The sequence below is a fragment of the Mobula hypostoma genome, chromosome 15 (genome assembly GCF_963921235.1).
Source record: "Mobula hypostoma chromosome 15, sMobHyp1.1, whole genome shotgun sequence".
Classification (NCBI taxonomy): Eukaryota; Metazoa; Chordata; class Chondrichthyes; order Myliobatiformes; family Myliobatidae; genus Mobula; species Mobula hypostoma.
In genome coordinates this window covers 53,319,806-53,339,705 of record NC_086111.1, presented here as the reverse complement: position 1 = coordinate 53,339,705, position 19,900 = coordinate 53,319,806, and the positions used below count along the sequence as shown (strand labels likewise).

The 19,900-nt window shown below is 39.8% G+C and overlaps 1 protein-coding gene across 3 annotated transcripts in view; it reads right to left on the bottom strand.

The window, feature by feature from the left end:
• LOC134356860 (ERC protein 2) overlaps positions 1-19,900 on the bottom strand; it is an 878,083-nt gene that overhangs the window by 418,650 nt on the left and 439,533 nt on the right. For all 3 annotated transcript variants that reach the window (XM_063068069.1, XM_063068071.1, XM_063068070.1), the window contains 2 exons: positions 3,471-3,611; positions 1,086-1,226 (listed from right to left, as the gene is read on the bottom strand). In XM_063068069.1, the coding sequence (XP_062924139.1) occupies positions 1,086-1,226; positions 3,471-3,611 (282 nt within the window). The remainder of the gene's footprint in view (positions 1-1,085; positions 1,227-3,470; positions 3,612-19,900) is intronic.

Here is a 19,900-nt window from a genome sequence, read left to right as displayed (position 1 = left end):
ATGAACACTTGACCCAGTGATTCTAAGAGCTACATCTAAAATAAAGATTGGATAACTCAGAAAGGTCACTTGATGTGGATAAAGTCAAATACATTATTTCAAAAAACTAACTGCAAGAGAGAAAGTCTAATATACACAGATGGAGATAAAAATGATTTATGTTTTCCTTATCATACTAAACATTTTAACAGTAACAATGTAAATATCCTTCTTGCATTTAAAACTATTGTAAAATTATTAAACAATCAAATTCATCCATTAGACAATCATAAATACAAGAGATTCTGCAGATGCTGGCAATCTTGAGCAATGCACACAAACTGTTGGAGGAACTCAGCAAATCAGGCAATGTCTATGAGGGGAATAAACTGTCAATGCTTCAAGCAGAAACTCTGAAGGGCCATATAAAACAGTATATAAAATGTAAACAATGTCAGTGTAGAAGCATTTTGAAATTGTAGCCCTGATTTTTATTTCTACAAATTAATTGTCTAAATTAGAGGTTAACCGCAAAATAAATTTCAGAAAATCCATCTCCCCTGTATAACCATTGGCTCAGGACTCATGATACAATGGGAGTAATGCCCATCAAAATATATTTTGATACAGAGTGCTTCATGGAGGTTATTTAGGTAACTCAAAGTATACTAAAAACAAACTACAAAAATTGATGCTTTGAGAATAACCATAAACTCACAAACATTTCAGATTACTTGAATTAAGCACTGCAAATCAGAGTAAAATCTGCTTTCTCACTAGCATAAATAAGCACAAGAATCCTGGGGAAGTGTTCCTTTAAGAAGTGAGGAATTTAGAATGAGAGCAGAGTAAAGAATAGCTTGCACTGAACAGGACATATTACACTTCTACCAGGAATTAAAGTACAAGTGAATATCTGGACAGTTCATTCTACACGAAAAAGGAAATCTAAATATGTGCTTCATTCGGGAAATCAAATTTTTTTTTGTAAATATGATTCAGAATGATTGAATGTCATCTTTCTTTAAATCCTAGCAAAACAGATTTCATTTCACCTCTCCGCAAATATGAACAAGAAGTAACTTTACCCAAACTGTAATGTTTACCTTCTTTAACTGTGCTTCCAACTTACTACATTCTTCTTTCTTTTGCTCAATAGCAATTTCTAGAGTTTTTAATTTAGAATCTTTCTTTAAGCCTGTTGAAGCCAAAGAAGATGCATGTTCCTTCAAGTCAATCAAGCTAGACTGAAAGAAAATAAACAATTATCACTTAAGGTAACATATCATTTCTGTAGCTTACAATCTTAAAAATAAATAGAGGTTAATTACACATTTGTGTATATATAAATCACATCCTTTAATTTAGTAATAATGCATTGGTATTGAACTGCAGAGATTTAAGTTCACATAAAAGCTTAACGTGATGGGGATTGAAAGCTGGAGGTTTCATGAGTGCATCATCTTCTGAGTATCAGATGAGTAAAAAAGAGATGTAGGTGTGGGGAGGCAGCAGAGGGTGGAAACATTAAATCTATCCATATAAAATATTATGTATGTTTATATTATACAAAGTGGATTCTGGCTAAACATTGCTGGTCTAAATTTGCATTAGCAATTGATAATTAGTAAAATTGTGCCTTGAACAATGAATATTTATCCACCATCTTCGGCAGTCCCTCACAAACACGGATGATTTGCTTTTACTCCAATTTGTGTTTGGAAGTGGCTAACGAAGCTAATGTAAGAGCTACAGTTTCTGGATCAGGAGGTGGCTGATCAGACAGGTGGGTAGTTTGTGGGTTGAATGCCTCTTTATCTCTCTCTTTTCCTTTTTAAATCTTTTTATTGAGTAAGTATACAAAAAAGGTAAGCCATATAAACATTAATACAATGTTAAAGTATAATAAAATTCCAAAAGATAACAATACCAAAAAGAAAATACTACAAACAATGTAATTTAAGCATAAGAAACCAAGATAACATAATAGTATACTAGATTTTATATATATCAATGGAAAAAAAGAAAAAAAAAACCCAAAAAAAAACCCACCGTGCAACTAACTAAAAGCAAAGCAAAGCAATGGGCTAACTTGAAACCAAACAGAGTTAAACTTAAAATCACGTCCTCAATCCCGACCTCCATTAAAACAGTGAAAAAAAAACAAGAAGGGTAAATATTACATTAAATGAAAATATCGAATAAAAGGTCCCCAAATCTGTTCAAATTTAAATGAAGAATCATAAAGGTTACTTCTAATTTTCTCCAGATTCAAACATAAAATCGTCTGAGAAAACCAAAAAAAGGTAGTTGGAGCATTAAGCTCTTTCCAATGTTGTAAAATACATCTTTTCGCCATTAAAGTAAGAAATGCAATCATTCTACGGGCTGAAGGGGAAAGATTACTAGAAATTTTAGGTAGTCCAAAGATAGCAGTAATAGGGTGAGGAGAGATATCTATATTTAATACCTTAGAAATAATATTGAAAATATCTCTCCAAAAAGTTTCCAAAGTAGGGCAAGACCAAAACATATGAGTTAAAGAGGCTATCTGCCCCGAACATCTATCACAGAAAGGATTAATATGCGAGTAAAAACGCGCTAACTTATCTTTGGACATATGTGCTCTATGCACCACTTTAAATTGAATTAGGGAATGTTTAGCACAAATAGAGGAAGTATTAACTAATTGTAAAATCTGCCCCCAATCATCCACAGAAATGGTAAGCCCCAATTCCTGTTCCCAATCTACCCTAATCTTATCAAATGGAGCTTTCCTGAGTTTCATAATAATATTATAAATCATAGCCGATGCACCTTTCTGACATGGATTAAGGTTAATTATCGAATCTAAAATATATATAGGAGGAAGCATTGGAAAGGAAGGAAGTATAGTACTTAGAAAATTTCTAACTTGTAAATATCTAAAAAAATGTATTCTTGATAGGTTATATTTATTAGATAATTGTTCAAAAGACATAAGGGAACCATCTAAAAATAAATCCAAAAACCGTAAAATACCCTTAGTCTTCCAAGTTTGAAAAGCGCGAATTTATCTCTCTCATGGGACTTCTGTTTGTTTCTAATGCATGGACTCCAGGAGGCCAGTACCTTCCCCACTAGAAGCCCTAATCGGCCAGAGGTTTTCAGGAGTCAGTGGAGATGATGCACTTCTTCAGGTAAGCTTTGAGGACATCCATTACTCTTTCTCTCTGTCCACTTGGTAACCTCCTCCTACAACAGAGATCGTAGTAAAGTGTCTACTTTGGGAGATGGGGTCAAGTGTGTCCAATATAGCCACCTGAGAGTATCCTGAGGATGTTAGCCTGGGAAGATGCAACATTGCTTCACTTATTCTTCCAGTGAATTTGGTGAATTTTGTAGAATCAGCCTTGGTGGCTTTGTCTAAGTGCCTTGAGTTACCTACCTATCTGTAGTGACAGGGTTAGTTATTTTCCTTGCATGCAAGCTGTAATGCCTTCTGTACCAACCTCTTTTTCTGCCAGTTCAGCTTGCAAGTTGTTAATCTTCTCTTTAAGATCTTTATTTTCTTTTTTATATGATTCGACCTCTTCCAATCGCTCACGGTCGTCTCTTTCACGTTGTTCCTTTAGACGTTCTATAATTCTCTCCTATAAGGAGAAAAGTGATTCTGTCAATTAAAGGCAATCTAAGTACTGACAATGAGAAAAACAGCAGACACTGGAAATCTAGAGAAACATACAAAACGCTGAAGGAACTCAGCAGGTCGCAGCATCCATGGAGGAAAATGGACAGTCAATGTTTCAGACCGAGACCTTTATCAGAACTGGTCCCATTTTGTGACAGTGAATGCCTAGATTTTTATTTTATAAAAGAGAATCATAGAAAATCAGCACAGAAACAGGCTCTTTGGCCTCTGAGTTTGCTCTGAACATCAATCATCCTTCTAATTAACTCTCCCCAGATTATCATCAACCACCCCAGACTCTACCACATGTCAACACACTAGGAGCAATTGACAGTGGCCAATTAACCTAACAACCAGTTGGGATATACAGTAGACTTGACATGTAGAAGGAAACCATCGCACAAAGAAGCCGCCCAAGTGAATATAGGAGACAACAGTTAAAACCCAGTCTCTGGCACTGTGAGGCAACAGCTGTAGTGGCCGTGACACCCTGCCACCCAAACAGTAATGCAAGAAATTTTATTAACACATTACAGACAGACGCTGCAAGCTACTGTTAATATGAATCTTACACTTACAGAATGCAATAAAAGTTTTCATAATTTATACATTGTAAGTGCTTCAGTCAATATTTTGAGTGGTTAAAAACATTCGCATGCCATCATATGAAGTTATTACTTCACTACACTGCTGAAATTTTCGGTCAGCACAAACTCATGAACATATTACTATTCTGCCGAAATGTCATCAGTTTACAATATTTCCAGCATTTTCTGTTTTCATGAAAAACATTCTGTCTAATTCTTCCGTTTACCATGTCCAGATTATTTTATTTTCAATAAAAGATTACATCGAGCTATCCATGTTTCCAAGAGATTGAATCTAACAATTGCTAACTTAAAGCAGTATAATAATAACAGCTATTAGCAAAAACACCTCATTTAGAAATAACTGAATCTGGTCATTATAAACTGTACAGACCCCAGAAGTATCAGTTCTAATCATGGAATCATGTAATTGAGTTCTGAAGTCCTCTATTGACTATAATGAAGCTTTCTGAAAAACCTTAGGTGTGGGGGGGGGGGAGTAGAGAGGGAAAAACAAAGTTGAAATAACATTGTATATTATAACAAGGTTCTGCTATAGGCCTTAGCTTCAATAACCAAACCACAAAAATTTATACTTGAAAATGTAATCAGGCAGTTGGGTTTGTGTTGCCAAAGCCCTTGAGTGCTTAAAGAGAAAGCACAGACAGGGCCTGATCCCTGACGCAAGCTTACTCTTTGGCAAACTCAGATAATCTTTACATAAGGGCAACTGAGAGCTGCTTATGGTGAATTTGCTATACCAAGGTACATACTTAGTTAAAGAAGAAAATAAAACATACAAGTTATTGGACATTAGTTCTGGTTCAGATGCGGCCTCCTCTACATTGGTGGGACCGCTTTGTTGAGCACCTTTGTTCCATTCGCAAAAAGCAGGATCTCTCAGTGGCCAACAATTTTATTTTTTCTCCACAAGCCCATTCCGACATATTGGTCCATGGCCTCTTCTACAGCCATGATGTGGCAATACCTCACATTCTGTCAGGGTAGCCTCCAACCAGATGGTATGAAAATCGATTTCTCCAAGTTACAGTAACTTTTTCCCCTTCCACTCTTCTTCAATTCCTAACTCTGCACCGCCTCCCCCAAGTCTTCTCTTCCCCTCACCCTGGTGCCCTTCCTCTTTCCCATTCTCCCATGGCCCATTCTTCTAGTCCTGTTTCTTTCCAGCCTATCACTGCCTAGATTCTTACTTCATCCTCCCCTCAGCCACCCACCTAGCTTTACCTATCACCTTTGAGGATGTACTCCTTCCCCTTCCCCAACGTTCTTATTCTGGTTCCTTCCCCCTCACTTTCCAGTGCTGACGAAGGGTCTCAGCTTGAAATATCAACTGTTCATTCATTTCCACTAATGCTGCCTGACCTGCTGAATTCCTCCAGTATTATGTGTGTGTATGTTGCTCTGGAACATTGCTTACTCATTCCACACATGCTTTGGAATGAAGCATTCATGTACCCCAAGATATTGCAAAGCTCCAGCTACCCCTGTAACAAATTCAGATAAAAATGAAGAAGCATTTGCTCCAAACAGAAAAAGGTTATGTTCACGTAACTATGTGACTTACAGATGCATTTGAAAACCTTGATATTTATATCTCTGGCTACCCAAAGTGAAATAAATATCTATTTTTTTCTGGTCCAACGAAACAGATGTGGGAGAATTGGTAGAATTAGACAGTCCAATTTTTAAGATATTATCATGTCAAATCTGAAAACATAATGCTAGTCAGATTTTGAAAAATTATTGGTACAGGATATGAATCAAGATGGTGTTGTGAGGGTCCACAACTCTGTTGACTGGGGAAAACGCACAGCACAATTTCCAACTTACCCATAATCCAACAAGATGTGATATAGTTAACTTCAAATTGAACAACAAATATGGACAAAGTTGCAATAAATCATCCATAGGACAAGTATCATAGTCAGGGACAGATCTTGGACTCTGCCCAACTTACACATTTTTTTTAAGACCAGGTTACCAGTTACCAGCTATCAATGAAATTGACAATCACTTCATCTTATGTAGTCATACAGCAGGGCGGAGCTAAGATGGTGTTAGACAGTGACTTACTCGAGCTCATCTGCGGGAACAGCTTACTTCTACCTTTAATGTCTCTCTTTTTCCTTTTCAAGGTGGATGGGGCTCTGCTGAAGAACCTGACCTAGAGCTGCACTCAAACTTTTGTTCTTTGCGGCAATGGTTCCTGCTCCCAGGCTTCACTGACCAGCAGATTTTCAATATCCCAGGGGGCGCAGCCGAGAAGATAAGCGCACCTTCAGGGTTCCGAGGCTTCGTGGCCCTGGGGATGACCCGATTCTATGCCAGTGCTGTCGACTGAAGCATCCAAGGAGAAATCAGAATATTGGGAACAGTGGGTCTGATGTCAGGGGCTCTGTACTTGTCTCTCATTGGTGGGGAGATTTGTTGCTGATTCTCGAGTTGGAGAACTCAGAGAAAGTGTGTAGCAGACTTTAACACTGTAAATTAGTGAGTTGCCTTGTCTATGTCTTCCCTCTCGCTGAGAGACACCGCTCTCCCCTTTACTAGGGGAGAGAGAGAGAGAGAGAGAGCCTGTGGTATGTCGAATTGTCAGGTAATTGATTAGTTTTTGTTGTACTGCAGATTATGATCTTTCTTGGGTCTCTGCTATTTTGGCTTGGTGGGTAAACGGTGCTAATGCTTTTTGCTGAAGTGGGGAAGGGGAGGGTTAATGCTTTGCTGTTGCTTGTACGTAGAGGTCAGGGGGCTTTGGGCTTCTAATGTTTTTACTGTCACTTATTCTTTGGGGCACTATTTTCATGGATGTCTGCAAAGAACAAGAATTTCAGGTTGTAATTTGTATTCATTCTTTGATATTTAATGGAACTATTGAACTATTATGGGGTCAAAGGAGCGATGCTAACTGCAGGTATAAATTTGAATTCCTTCTTCAATGGTACCCTATTTGTTTTAATTATATGAAACAGTAAATCACTGTCAGTGAATTTGAAGAACAGTATGTAAAATGTCATACTTTTGCAATTGCACTACTGGCTGAATTGGAGTCCCCAAAATGCAAAATGAAAAATGCAAGTAGTATTAGAAGCAAAGGGGCTGAGAAAATGTCAGATGCAACTATGAGCTATATAACAAATAGTAATTGTTTATTATATTCAAAGAGTTGCATTTATATGCATTTTTAATTCGAAACAAGATTCAACAATTCAGTTAGTTAACAATTAACAATGTCCTCTAATGACTCAAGTTCAATCCGAACCTGCAGTGTTGCCTGTGTGGAGTGCATTTTCTCCCTGCGACTGCATCCTTTAGTCTAGGTGTTCCTGTTCTTCTCATAGACGTACATTTGGGGCCGTCCTCTCTCAGTCATACCTCCCAAAGATGTGCAGGTCAGTAGGGTTGCAGCTTGTGTGAGCAAGTGGCAGAATCTTGGAAGTGCTGATGAGTATATGGTTTGTGTACAATGGGTGTGGATGGATGCACTGTGGCTGGTGTAGACTCAGTGGATCGAAAAGGTCTGAATGACTCACAAGAACACCAGCAAGAATAGGCCCTTTGAGCCTACTCCACCATTTAATAAGATCATGGATGATCCTGGCTGTGGACTCAGCTCCATCTACCAGCTTTTTCCCCAAAAATATTAATTCACCTGCTAAGCAAAAATCTACCTGTGACTTAAATGTAATGAAAGAGGTAACATCTACTGCTTACCTGGGCACAGAATTCTACAGGTCCACCATTCGCTGAGAAAAGCAGTCTCCCATCTATTCCCCCGAATCTTGAGCTATGTCCTCTAGTTTTAATTTCACTCAGCAGCAGGAATAGCTTTACTGCTTCTATCTTATCTATCCCTTTCATCTCCTCTCAATCTTCTGAATTCCAGCGGGAATAGTCCCAGGTGACTGAATGTCTCCTCATAGGTTAACACCCTTCATTTCTGGAATCAACATCGTGAACGTTTTTTACATCACCTCAGAAGCTAGTATGTCCTTCTTTAGTTGCAGCACAACCTCTCTGCTGTTAAATTCAATCGCTCTGTTAGAAGGCCAACGTTCCATTTACCTTCCTGATAACCCGTGGCACCTGCAAACCAACCTTTTGTGATTCATGCACAAGCACTCCCAAGACCCTCTGCACAACAGTATGCTGCAAACTTTCAGCTAAAAAATCATTTGATTTTCTATTTTTCCTTCCAGAGTGAATGACCTCGCATTTATCCAATGTTGTGCTCCATCCGGCTTGAGACATATGGGGTGTCCAGGGAGGGAGAGCATCTCTGGTGAAGGGGCTTGCAATGTCCATTCTGCAATAACCAAGGAAGACTCCAGTTTGTGCAACATGTTTGTACCACTGGAGGTAGAGAGAGTGGCCTGCCCCACTTTAATAACCTTCCTTTTCCACTTTAATAACCGTCCTGCACAGGTCTCCTGTCATGGTCAGATGCAGCGGACAAATACCACTCCACCTGCCATAGCCTTGCTCACTCACTTAACTTATCAATATCTCTCTGCACCCTCTGCACAAATTGCTTTTCTACTCAGTTCGGTGTCATCTGCATTCTTAGATGCACTACAATAAGCACCTTCGTCCAAATCGTTAATGTACATCATCATGAGCATTTGCAAAGCAAGCACTGTTTCTTGGGGCACTCTACTCACCACTGACTGCCAAATAGAGAAACACTCATTTATCCCAACTCTCTGCCTCAACCCTATTGGTGAACCAATCTTCTATCCATGCTATTAACATTACGTACCCCCTTTGTCTTATGGTTAGGTCTTTTCTGCTGCACCTTATCGAACACCCTTTGGAAATCCAAGTAGACATCACCTAGCTGTTCCCCTCCATCCACCGCATTTATGATATCCTCAAACAACTCCAGTAAGTTTGTCAGACAGGAGCTGCCCTTTCTGAATCCGTGTTGCGCCTGCCTAATGGAACCACTTTTATCGAGATGTTTCACTATTTCTTCCTTATTGACAGCTTCAAGCACTTTTCTGACTACAGATGTTCAGCTAACTGGCTTACAGTTACCCATCTTTTGCATACATCCTATTTTAAATAGTGGAGTGCTATTTGCTGTCTTCTAGGGCCCCATGACAAAATCCGGGAATGAAAGGGTTACCGTATGAAGAACGTCTGGCAGCTCTTGGGCTGTATTCCCTGGAGTTCAGGAGAATGAGGGGGGGGGGGATCTCATAGAAACATTCCGAATATTAAAAGGCCTGAACAGATTAGATATGGCAAAGTTATTTCCCATGATAGGGGAGTCGAGGACAAGAGGGCACGACTTCAGGATTGAAGGACATCTATTTAGAACAGAGATGCCATGAAATTACTTTAGTCAGAGGGTGGTAAATCTGTGGAATTTGTTGCCACGAGTGGCTGTGGAGGCTAAGTCATTGGATGCATTTAAGGCAGAGATAGCTAAGTTCTTGATTACCCAGGGCATCAAAGGGTATGAGGAGAAGGCAGGGGAGTGGGGATAACTGGAAGAATTGGATCAGCCCATGACTGAATGGTGGAGAAAACTTGATGGCCTGAATGGTCTACTTCTGCTCCTATATCTTATGGTCTTACGGACAACTGCTGTTCCAGTCTTCCATTCTTCAGATATTTCTTGGTTTATTACATGTGCCACTGCAATGTTATTATTCAGTGGCTTTGAAACAACTCCCACCAGTGATATTTTTCCCCTTTACTATTCTTAATCTCCACCCAGATGGACTTAACATTCTGCTCTTTAAACTTTACATCATCCCTCACCATCACCCTGATCTTATCCTTAATTAAGAGCACTACATGACCTGCTTTACCTTCCTGCCTCTCTTTCCATATTACTGGATACCCTTGTATATTTAATTCCCAATCATTTCCACCCTGCAACTACGTTTCCGTAATGGCCACTAAATCTTATCACTTCATGCCACAAATTCACTTACCTCAAAAGTATAACTTGCTGTACATTCCCAAACCAAAAGCCGTGGATGAACCAGGAGGCACATTATCTGCTGAAGGCTAGATCTGTGGCATTCAAGGCTGGCAACCCAGGTCTGTACCAGAAAACCAGGTATGACTTGCAGAAGGGTATTTCAAAGACGAAGAGAAATTTTAAACGAGGTTCAAGGCGTCATCGGATGTACGATTGCTCTGGTAAGGCTCTGAAAACTTGTGCCAACCAACTGGCAGGAGTATTCAAGGACATTTTCAACCTTTCACTACTAAAGGCGGAAGTTTCCACTTGCTTTAAAAAGGCAACAATTATGCCAGTGCCTAAGACGAATAATGTGAGCTGCCTTAATGACTATCGCCAGGTAGCACCCACATCTACAGTGATGAAATACTTTGAAAGGTTGGTCATGACTAGACTGAACTCCTGCCTCAGCAGGGACCTGGACCCACTGCAATTTGCCTGTCGCCACAATAGGTCAACGACAGATGCAATCTCAATGGCTCGTCACTCGGCCTTAGACCACCTGGACAATGCAAACACCTATGTCAGGATGCTGTTCATTAACCACAGCTCAGCATTTAACACCATCATTCTCACAATCCTTACTGATAAGTTACAAAACCTGAGCCTCTATACCTCCCTCTGCAATTGGATCCTTGACTTCCTGACCAGAAGATCACAATCTGTGTGGATTGGTGATAACATCTCCTCCTCACTGACGATCAACACTGGTGCATGTCAAGGGAGTGTGCTTAGTCCACTGCTCTACTCTCTCTATACCCATGAGTGTGTGGCTAGGCATACCTCAATTACCATCTATAATTTTGCTGATGACACAACCATTGTTGGTAGAATCTCAGATGGAGATGAGAGGACGTACAGGAGCAAGATATACCCACCTAGTGGAGTGGTGTCACAGCAACAATCTTGCATTTAACGTCAGTAAGACATGACAGCTGATTGTAGACTTCAGGAAGGGAAAGATGAAGGAACACATACCATCTTCATAGAGGGATCAAAAGTGGCGAGAGTGAGCAATTTCAAATTCCTGGGTGTCCAAGATCTTTGAGAAGCTAACCTGGTCCTAACATATCGATGCAGCTATAAAAAAGGCAAGACAGTGACTATACTTCATCAGCAGTTTGAAGAGATTTGGTATGTCAACAAATACACTCAAAAACTTCTATAGATGTACCATGGAGAACATTCTGACAGGCTGCATCACTGTCTGGTATGGGGGGGAGGGGGGAGGGGCTACTGCACAGGACAGAAAGAAGCTGCAGAGTGTCGTAAATTTAGTCGGCTCCATCTAGGGTACTAGCCTACAAAGTACCCAAGAGATCTTCAAGGAGCGGTGTCTCAGAAAGGCAGCGTCCATTATTAAGGACCTTCAGCACCCAGGGAAAGCCCTTTTCTCACTGTTACCATCAGGTACGAGGTACAGAAGCCTGAAGGCACACACACAGTGATTCAATAACAGCTTCTTCCCCTCTGCCATCTGTTTCCTAAATGGACATTGAACCCCTGAACACTACCTCACTTTTTAAATATATATTATTTCTGTTTTTGCACAATTTTTAATCTATTCAATATACATACACTATAATTGATTTATTTATTATTTTCTTCTTCTTCTATATTATATACTGCATTGAACTGCTGCTGCTACCTTACCAAATTTCATGACACATGCCAGTGATAATAAACCTGATTCTGTTTCTGATTGATATTCTATTTCTTATGTTTCATAATGTACAAAGACAAAACATTAACATAGCTTTTCTGGGAGACACAGCAGAATTTCATCCCAAGGTAGAAACCACACAGTAAAAGTAGGATGACACAGCCATGGCAAAAGAGGGAAGTCAGAGGGAACATAAAAGTAATAAAGTAGTAATAAAATGCAGATTAGTGGGAAAACAGAGGATTGGGAAACATTTAAAAAACAGAGGACAACTAAAAAAAAGCCATAAGGAAGGAGAAGATGAAATATGAGGGTAAAGCAGCTAATAATAAAAAGGAAGATTGCAGAAGGTATTTTTGGATGCATCTGGGGTGACAGAGAGGCAATAATGGACATCCGACTGCTTGAAAATGACATGGGAGAAGTATAAATGGGGAACAGAGAGATGACGGAGGAAATGAATAGGAGCATTGTATCCACCTTTGCAGTGGAAGTCACAAGCAAAGTGCCAGAAATTCAAGAGAGCTGAGGCAGAGGTGAGTGTAGTGACCATTTCCAAAGAGATGGTGCTGAGGAAGCTGAAAAGCATGAAAGTGGATAAATCAGCTGGACCAGGTGGACTATACACTGAGGTCTGAAAGAAGTAGCTGAAGAGACTGTGGAGGCATTAGTAGTGATCTTTGAAGAATCACTGAGTCAGGGGGGGTCCCAGAGGAATAGAAATCTCAAACATGACCCCTCTGTTTAAGAAGGGAAGGAAGCAAAATATGGGAAATTAAGACTAGTTAGGCTGATATCTGTGGTAGGTAAGATTTTAGTGTCCACTATTAAAGATGAAATTTCAGATAACTTGGAAGTACATGATAAAGATACTAAAGATAAGGAAAAATACTAGCATGGTTAGAAGATTGGCTGACTGGCAGGAGATGAAGAGTGGGAATAAAAGGGGGCCTTTTCTAATTGATTGCCGGTGATTACTTGTGGTCCGCAGGAGTCGGAGTTGGGGATCACTTCATTTACGTTATATGCCAATGATTTGGATGATGGAATTGATGGCTTTGTGGCCAAGTTTGTGGATGATACATAGACTGGTGCAGGGGCAGGTGGCAGGAAGTCTGCAGAGGGACAGATTGGGAGAATAGGCAAAGAAATGGCAGATGGCAATAGTGTAGTGAAGTGTAAGGTCATGAAATTTAGTAGAAGGAATAAAGACGTAAACAACTTTCTAAACAGGGAAAGAATTCAAAAATCAAAAGTTCAAAGAGACTTGTCAGCATCGCAGATTGAATTAGTGGTGAGGAAGGCAATGTTAGCATTCATTGTGAAAGGACTAGAATCCAAGAGTGAGGATGTCATGCTGAGGCTTTACAAGGCATTTGTCAGACTGCACTTAAGAAAATTGTAAGCCGTTTTGGGCCCCATAACTAAGAAAGGATTTGCTGGCATTGGAGAGGGTCTAGAGCAGGTTCACAAGAATGATTCCAGTAATGAAAGGATTAACATATGAAGAGCATTATATGGCTCTGACCCTGTACTCGAAAGAGTTGAGAAAAATAAGGGGTGTGGTGGGGGGGGGGGAGGAATCTCATTAAAACCTATTGAATATTGAAAGGCCGAGATAGAGTGGATGTGGAGAAGATGCTTCCTATAGTGAGTAAGCCTAGAGCCAGAGGGCACATCCTCAGAATAGAGGGACATCTATTTTGAACAAAATTGTGGAAGAATTTCTTTAGTCAGAGGGTATTGAATCTGTGGAATTCATTGCCACGGACAGTTATGGAACCCAAGCCATTTAGTACAGCGGTCCCCAACCACCGGGCCGCAAAGCATGTGCTACCGGGCTGCGACAAAACGATATGGTTTGGCGAGAGGAGTCCGCTGCACCTTTCCTCATTCCCTGTCACGCACTGTCCAGCTTGAACGCACGCGAGGTCATTACGCACGCATCATCCATGTCAGCGTGGGAAGGAGATCAACTCCTCGAGCTTGCAAATGACGACGGGCTGAAAAGTATGTTTGACATAACATCTCTGCCGGCATTCTGGATCAAAGTCAAGGCTAAATATCCTGAGATAGCCACGAAAGCACTGAAAACGTTGCTTCCATTTCCAACATATCTCTGCAATGAATGCAACGAAAACTAAATTGCGGAATAGACTGGACATAAGGAACCCCGTTCCAGTACCGCTGTCTCCCGTCACCCCTCGATGGGACTGTCTCGTTGCAGGAAAACAAGCCCAGGGCTCCCACTGGTTCAGTGATATTGGTGTGTTGCAATGATTTTATATGTTCATATGGGGAAAATATGTGCTGTGTGTTTAATACCCAAATGTTACTTAAAATGTTATGATGCTATTGACTTATATAACCATATAACAATTACAGCACGGAAATAGGTGATCTCTGCCCTTCTAGTCCATGCCGAACGCTACTCTCACCTAGTCCCACCGACCTGCACTCAGCCCATAATCCTCCATTCCTTTCCTGTCCATATACCTATCCAATTTTTCTTTAAATGATAATATCGAACCTGCCTCTCCCACTTCTACTGGAAGTTCGTTCAACACTTACTTCAAGCTCCCCTGATAATTGACAATATTGGTGTGTTGCAATGATTTTATATGTTCATGCGAGGAAAATATGCGCTGTGTGTTTAATATTAAATTCGTTAGATAAACCCTTTTAGAAACGAAATTGAGTGTATTAGCCACTCATCACCTATGTTGCGTTCATGATTAACACACCCCCCAAACAGAATTGCCAAAAACGATTTGTAGAAAAAATGGGCATGTACACGCATGCGCAAATCACACATGCGCACTGGTGCCCGCGCAAGGCTTCATGGCCATTGTAGTCTTTCTCGGGGGTAAACCCAACGTATTTGACTGCTACTCTTGTCCGTTTGCAACTCTACCCCCCCCACCCCCCCACGGTCAGCCAGTCTGCAAGAATATTGTCAATATGAAACCGGTCCGCAGTGCGAAAAAGGTTGGGGACCTCTGATTTAGTATATTTAAAGCAGAGGTTGATAGTTTCTTGATTAGCCAGGGTGTCAAAGGTCATGGGGAGAAGGCAGGAGAAAGGGATTGAGAGGGATAATAAATCATTCATGATCGAATGGCAGCGCAGACTCATTGGGTCAAATGGCCTAGTTCTGTTTTTCTGTCTTATGCTCTTATAAAATAGGGTGATGTCAGCTTGGTTTTTCCAAAGGTAGAACATGAATGAGAAATTATTTGAGGACATAACAAATAGGTTGGGCAAGAGAAACAGTGGATACTATTAGCTTGGATATTCAGAAAGCCCTTAGCAGCTTTATGTGCAGCACCTTGTCAAACAAAATATGAGTCGATGGTGTTACAAGCAAAGTACTAGCATGGATAGCTAACTAACTAGCACGTATTGGCTAACTGACAGAAGGTAGAGAGTTGGGACCACAGGTTTTCATTTCATATATTAATGATCTGTATCAGGGAACGGATGGTATTGTGGCCAAGTTTGCAGACAATAGCAAGATAGGATTGGGACAGGAATAGGATGCAGAGGAAGGAAGTCTATAGAAGGACTTGAACAGGTTGGGACTGTGAGCAAAGAAGTGATAGATGGAAAACAGTGTAGGCAAGTGTGGGGTTATGTACTTTGGTAGGAAGAGTAAAGATAGGAAGAGTAAAGACAACTTGATGGTACACAAGGACTTGGAAATCCTAATTCAGAATTCCTTTAAAGATAACTTACAGATTGCGTCGGTAGTAAGGAAGGTAAATGTAATGTTAGCATTTATTTTAAAAGCAAGAATATAAACTGCTGAGGTTTTAACGTGTTGGTCAGACCAGTTTTGGGCCCCATTTCTATGGAAAGACGTACAGGCCCGAGAGACAGCCCAACAGATATTCACAAAGCTAATCCTGCAAATGAAAGGCTTGACATATGTGGGCATTTGATGGCTTTGGGCCAGCTCTCAATGGAGTTCAGAAGTACAAGGCAATAATGAAGAGGGCATCTTATTGGAACCTACCAAGTACTGGAAGACCTTGATAGAAAGATCTTTTTCATGTCAACTCTATTAGTAGAAGTTGAGGGCATGATAGCAGAGCCTCAGAATAAAGCCTTGACTCTTTAAAAGTGAGATCAGGAAGAATGTCTTCAGCCAAAGAATGGCAATTCCCTAGAATTTATTGCCAGAGGGCTGTGCAGGATAAGTTATTGGATGCATTTAAGGCAGAAATTGATAGGTTCTTGATAGGTAAATTGGGAAAAGGTGGAAGAACGGAATTATATTTTTAAAAGAAATCAGTCATGACCGAACAATGGAGCAGAGCAGAATCAGTGGGCCAATTGGCCTAATTCTGCTCATATATCCTATGGTCTTACTTTTCTTACATGGAGACAAAGTTAGGAAGTAGTGCTACAAAGGCCATGGTGGTCATCCTATCCACAGGTCAAGTTAATAAATGTAGCAAAATGCACTTGTTATCTGAAATGTTATTTGCATTCCCACAAGTCTGTATTTTTGTAAATTATAAACAAAGAAATGCATACTGTAATATGAAAGAAAACAAGCAGAGTTGTTAATGAGCTATAAGCCATCAGTACATCTTGCAAAAGGAACGTGATCTTTATAGTTTTCAATTTTCTCTGGCTTCTACCAGCAACTCTACTTTGGTGGGATAAAATTGAGGAAGTGCATTATAACGAAATAAGTTAAAGCTGAAAAAAAAGCTTGAACGTTGCTCAATTTTACTGGCAGTTCTGCATGGTATTCCTGGAATTTCTAACAAAATGCTGGTAGGTTTCAGGACTCCCACTCAACCATGACAGACCTAAATTCACTGGTCAAACTCCACAAACTATTTACTGGCTCCCCTTGGAGACAGTGGTGAAGCAGATACTTGGAAAGTCTGCTCATGAATCCTTTATCAGATCCAACCTCCAGAAGAACCCATGAACCCATTAATTTTAATGAAATATAGAGCTGCAGACAAATAAGAAAGAATAGAAAATTATTTTTCATTATTACTCAGGCTACTATTTTCATTGTTTCCATATTTTGAACATTCTTCTTTTTCAAGATGTTCGAATGAATAATTTGATTAATTTCAAACAACTGTTTATGAACCTCAGATATTCAGAAATATATAAAAAATAGGATGGCTATAACAGAACAGCAAAGCTGCAGTGGGACATTGCTTGCAGTCAAAAATTTCTACAGGGGTTTCACGGGTTCGAACTTGTTCACATCAGCCAGATTTGTTGTTCAAAGCTCTGTTGTTACTCAGACCCCAGTCACTCAAGTCTGGAACCACTTGGTCTAGTGCAGTGTTTTCCAACCTTTTTTTTAGCCCAACGCCCCTCTAAAGCACTTTCATATTTGCCAACGCTCCCCCCAGAGCACCTTCATACCTGCCAATTCTCCTCTTAGACACAATGTACTTTCCAGCACCCCCATGGGGTAAAAACATGGCTAACATGAGAAAAATGATTCTGATTTAAATTTTTATTTGTCTTTAAACCTAACTTATACAGCAGCTTTGATATTAATGTGATCCTTGAACTTGATGGATTTTAGCAAGAGTTGAAATATCTGATTCCAATTATAACAGCAAAAGCCTTAAGTCCCCACACGTAACAATGTCCAAGCAGTTTCTGTTTTTTTGTGAGTATGTGGTTCACTACACTAAAGCCTCTTTCAACAAGGTAGGGAGATGGAAATGCAATGAAGAGCAGTTTCGCTCTTCTCCAGAGACCAGGAAACTTTGTATGACAATGTAGCCACATACTACAAAAGCCAACATTTTTGAAAGGCATTTTTGCTTCATTGTTCTGAATTTCGATAATTTCTTCTTGCAAGCTCTCTTCCTGTTCTTCTACTTTGCAAAGAAATGGGCTAATTACTCAGTCTGGAATTTCCAGATTGTTCAAATCCTTGAATCAATTCTGAAAATTCTTCTTCTGTGACTGCAGGTGTAAGCAGTACTCTTGCAGATCAACATCCATGGAAGTGCTATACTTTCCATGCAGGAAAACTCTGAGAACGTTCTTCTCCCAATGTTTTGCTTATATATTTCAAATTTTACAATAAAAGTGGACACTGCACTTTTTGACTTGATTCAATTGAAATTCTCACCTTGCAATTTCATAATGTTCATTTTGTTATACAGACTGGCTACGCCACATCGCCACATAGAAGTTCAATCTTGTTTCCCAAGCTCTTGTTGACTTTGTGCAAAAATTCAAACACAGCATCAAGAAGATCAAAGAAACGATTTAAGCAGCAGCCTTTTGACAACCAATGCACTTCAGTGTAAAGAAACAAGTGCTCAAACTCTTCATCATTATCTTGGCATAACTGGTGAAATATTCTGCTATGTAATGGATGAGCTTTAATCTTGTTGATAGCAGATATTACAAGAGTCATGCTTGAAAAAAGTTGCTGGCTAAGATTTTTAGCTGGGGGATGCTGACGATTAATTACACAATAGATTGCAAACAGACTTGGATTTTCTTTTTTCCATAAGTGCCACTAAACCAGGATAGCAACCATCATATATGGTGCTCCAACTCTTGAATAAGAAATCAAGTTCCTAATCAGAATACTTCTATCGTCAATATACATTTTGACCTCATCATAGATTGATTCTCAGCTGATATTTGTTTTTAACTTTTTACAAAAGAGAATCTCTTCATAAACTTTTCCATTTTTGATAAACCATACATATACCATTAGCAAAGCCTTGTTGTCTTACAAAGTTAACTCATCCAGTAGTATCCGGAATTTTGTTTTTTGTAGCTCTGCGCATAGTTGATACTCAACGTCTTCACTCATTTTGTCAATAAAATGACACCACAGAGTTGTTACTCAGAGGAAATGATTTTAGAATACTGGTATCCATTTTGACAACAGTGATGAGTGCTTCTGGTACAGCAGGCATATTAATCTTTCACCAATTGTATGAGATTTTCCACACTTTGCTATCATTTTGGAAATGTTATAAGATGCAATGAGACCATTATCAGAGTCATTTTTAGCTTTCTTAGTAAATGATTTGGGTGTGCAATACATTTCAAATTCTCCTTTCATCTTCTGGAACTGAGTATTACCACAAGTGGTCTTTTCAGGGTAACTTTTACAGAAGTGTTCCTGCGATCTTGATGGCTTCATGGTTTCACCAGTCAGTACAGTATTACAAATAAGACACATCATCTGATGGGAACTGAATAAAACCATAAAACCATATTGCAGATATGTAACATTGCGTTGACACATTTTCTGTAGTTTCTGTTTCTTCGTAGGATTAGAATTCAAGGCTTCACTGCCTTGAGACTCAGAGGTCACGCCGTATGTATTTATCCATCATTAAAAGGGATAAATTAAAATAGGAAATTAACACAAACTGGGTATGCCTATCAGATATTGATGATGTCAGCGCATTGACATGGATGGAACGATGGTAGCAGCACACAGAGGAATGGTGAGGTGAAGATGAAGACAATCACAACAGTGAAAATTAAATTGACAAGGATTCAGATTGGAATCTGACTGTTAGTCAGGATAGAGTTGATTTTTGGCAAGTTACCTTTATACTATTCCAGTTAGCTCGAATGACCAATCACGTGAGGTCTCATAATCCCCAAAGATGGTTCTTGACCTCACATATGAAGCCGAGGTCACTTTAAACACCTCAAGAGGAACCCTCAGGGTCGACAAGTTCGCTGATCAGCTCTGTTTCACCACTTGGTGCCAGCCAATGCTGTATTATTGTGCGAACTGTTTTCTGTAGATCTGCAGAGAAAGTTGAGAGGGTGTACTTGCCTTACCAATTGTTAAATTGCATGAACTCAGTCCGTGCCACGAGTCAAGGGGAAGTGTTGGGTATCATGACTGCTACGTTATGCATCCCCAATAACATCGATTTGATTGGTAAGGTCGAATGGGATTGCTGAATACCAGATACATTGTGACAACGAATGCTCTCTGCCTGCAGAGACATGGTCCTTCCTGTCTTCCA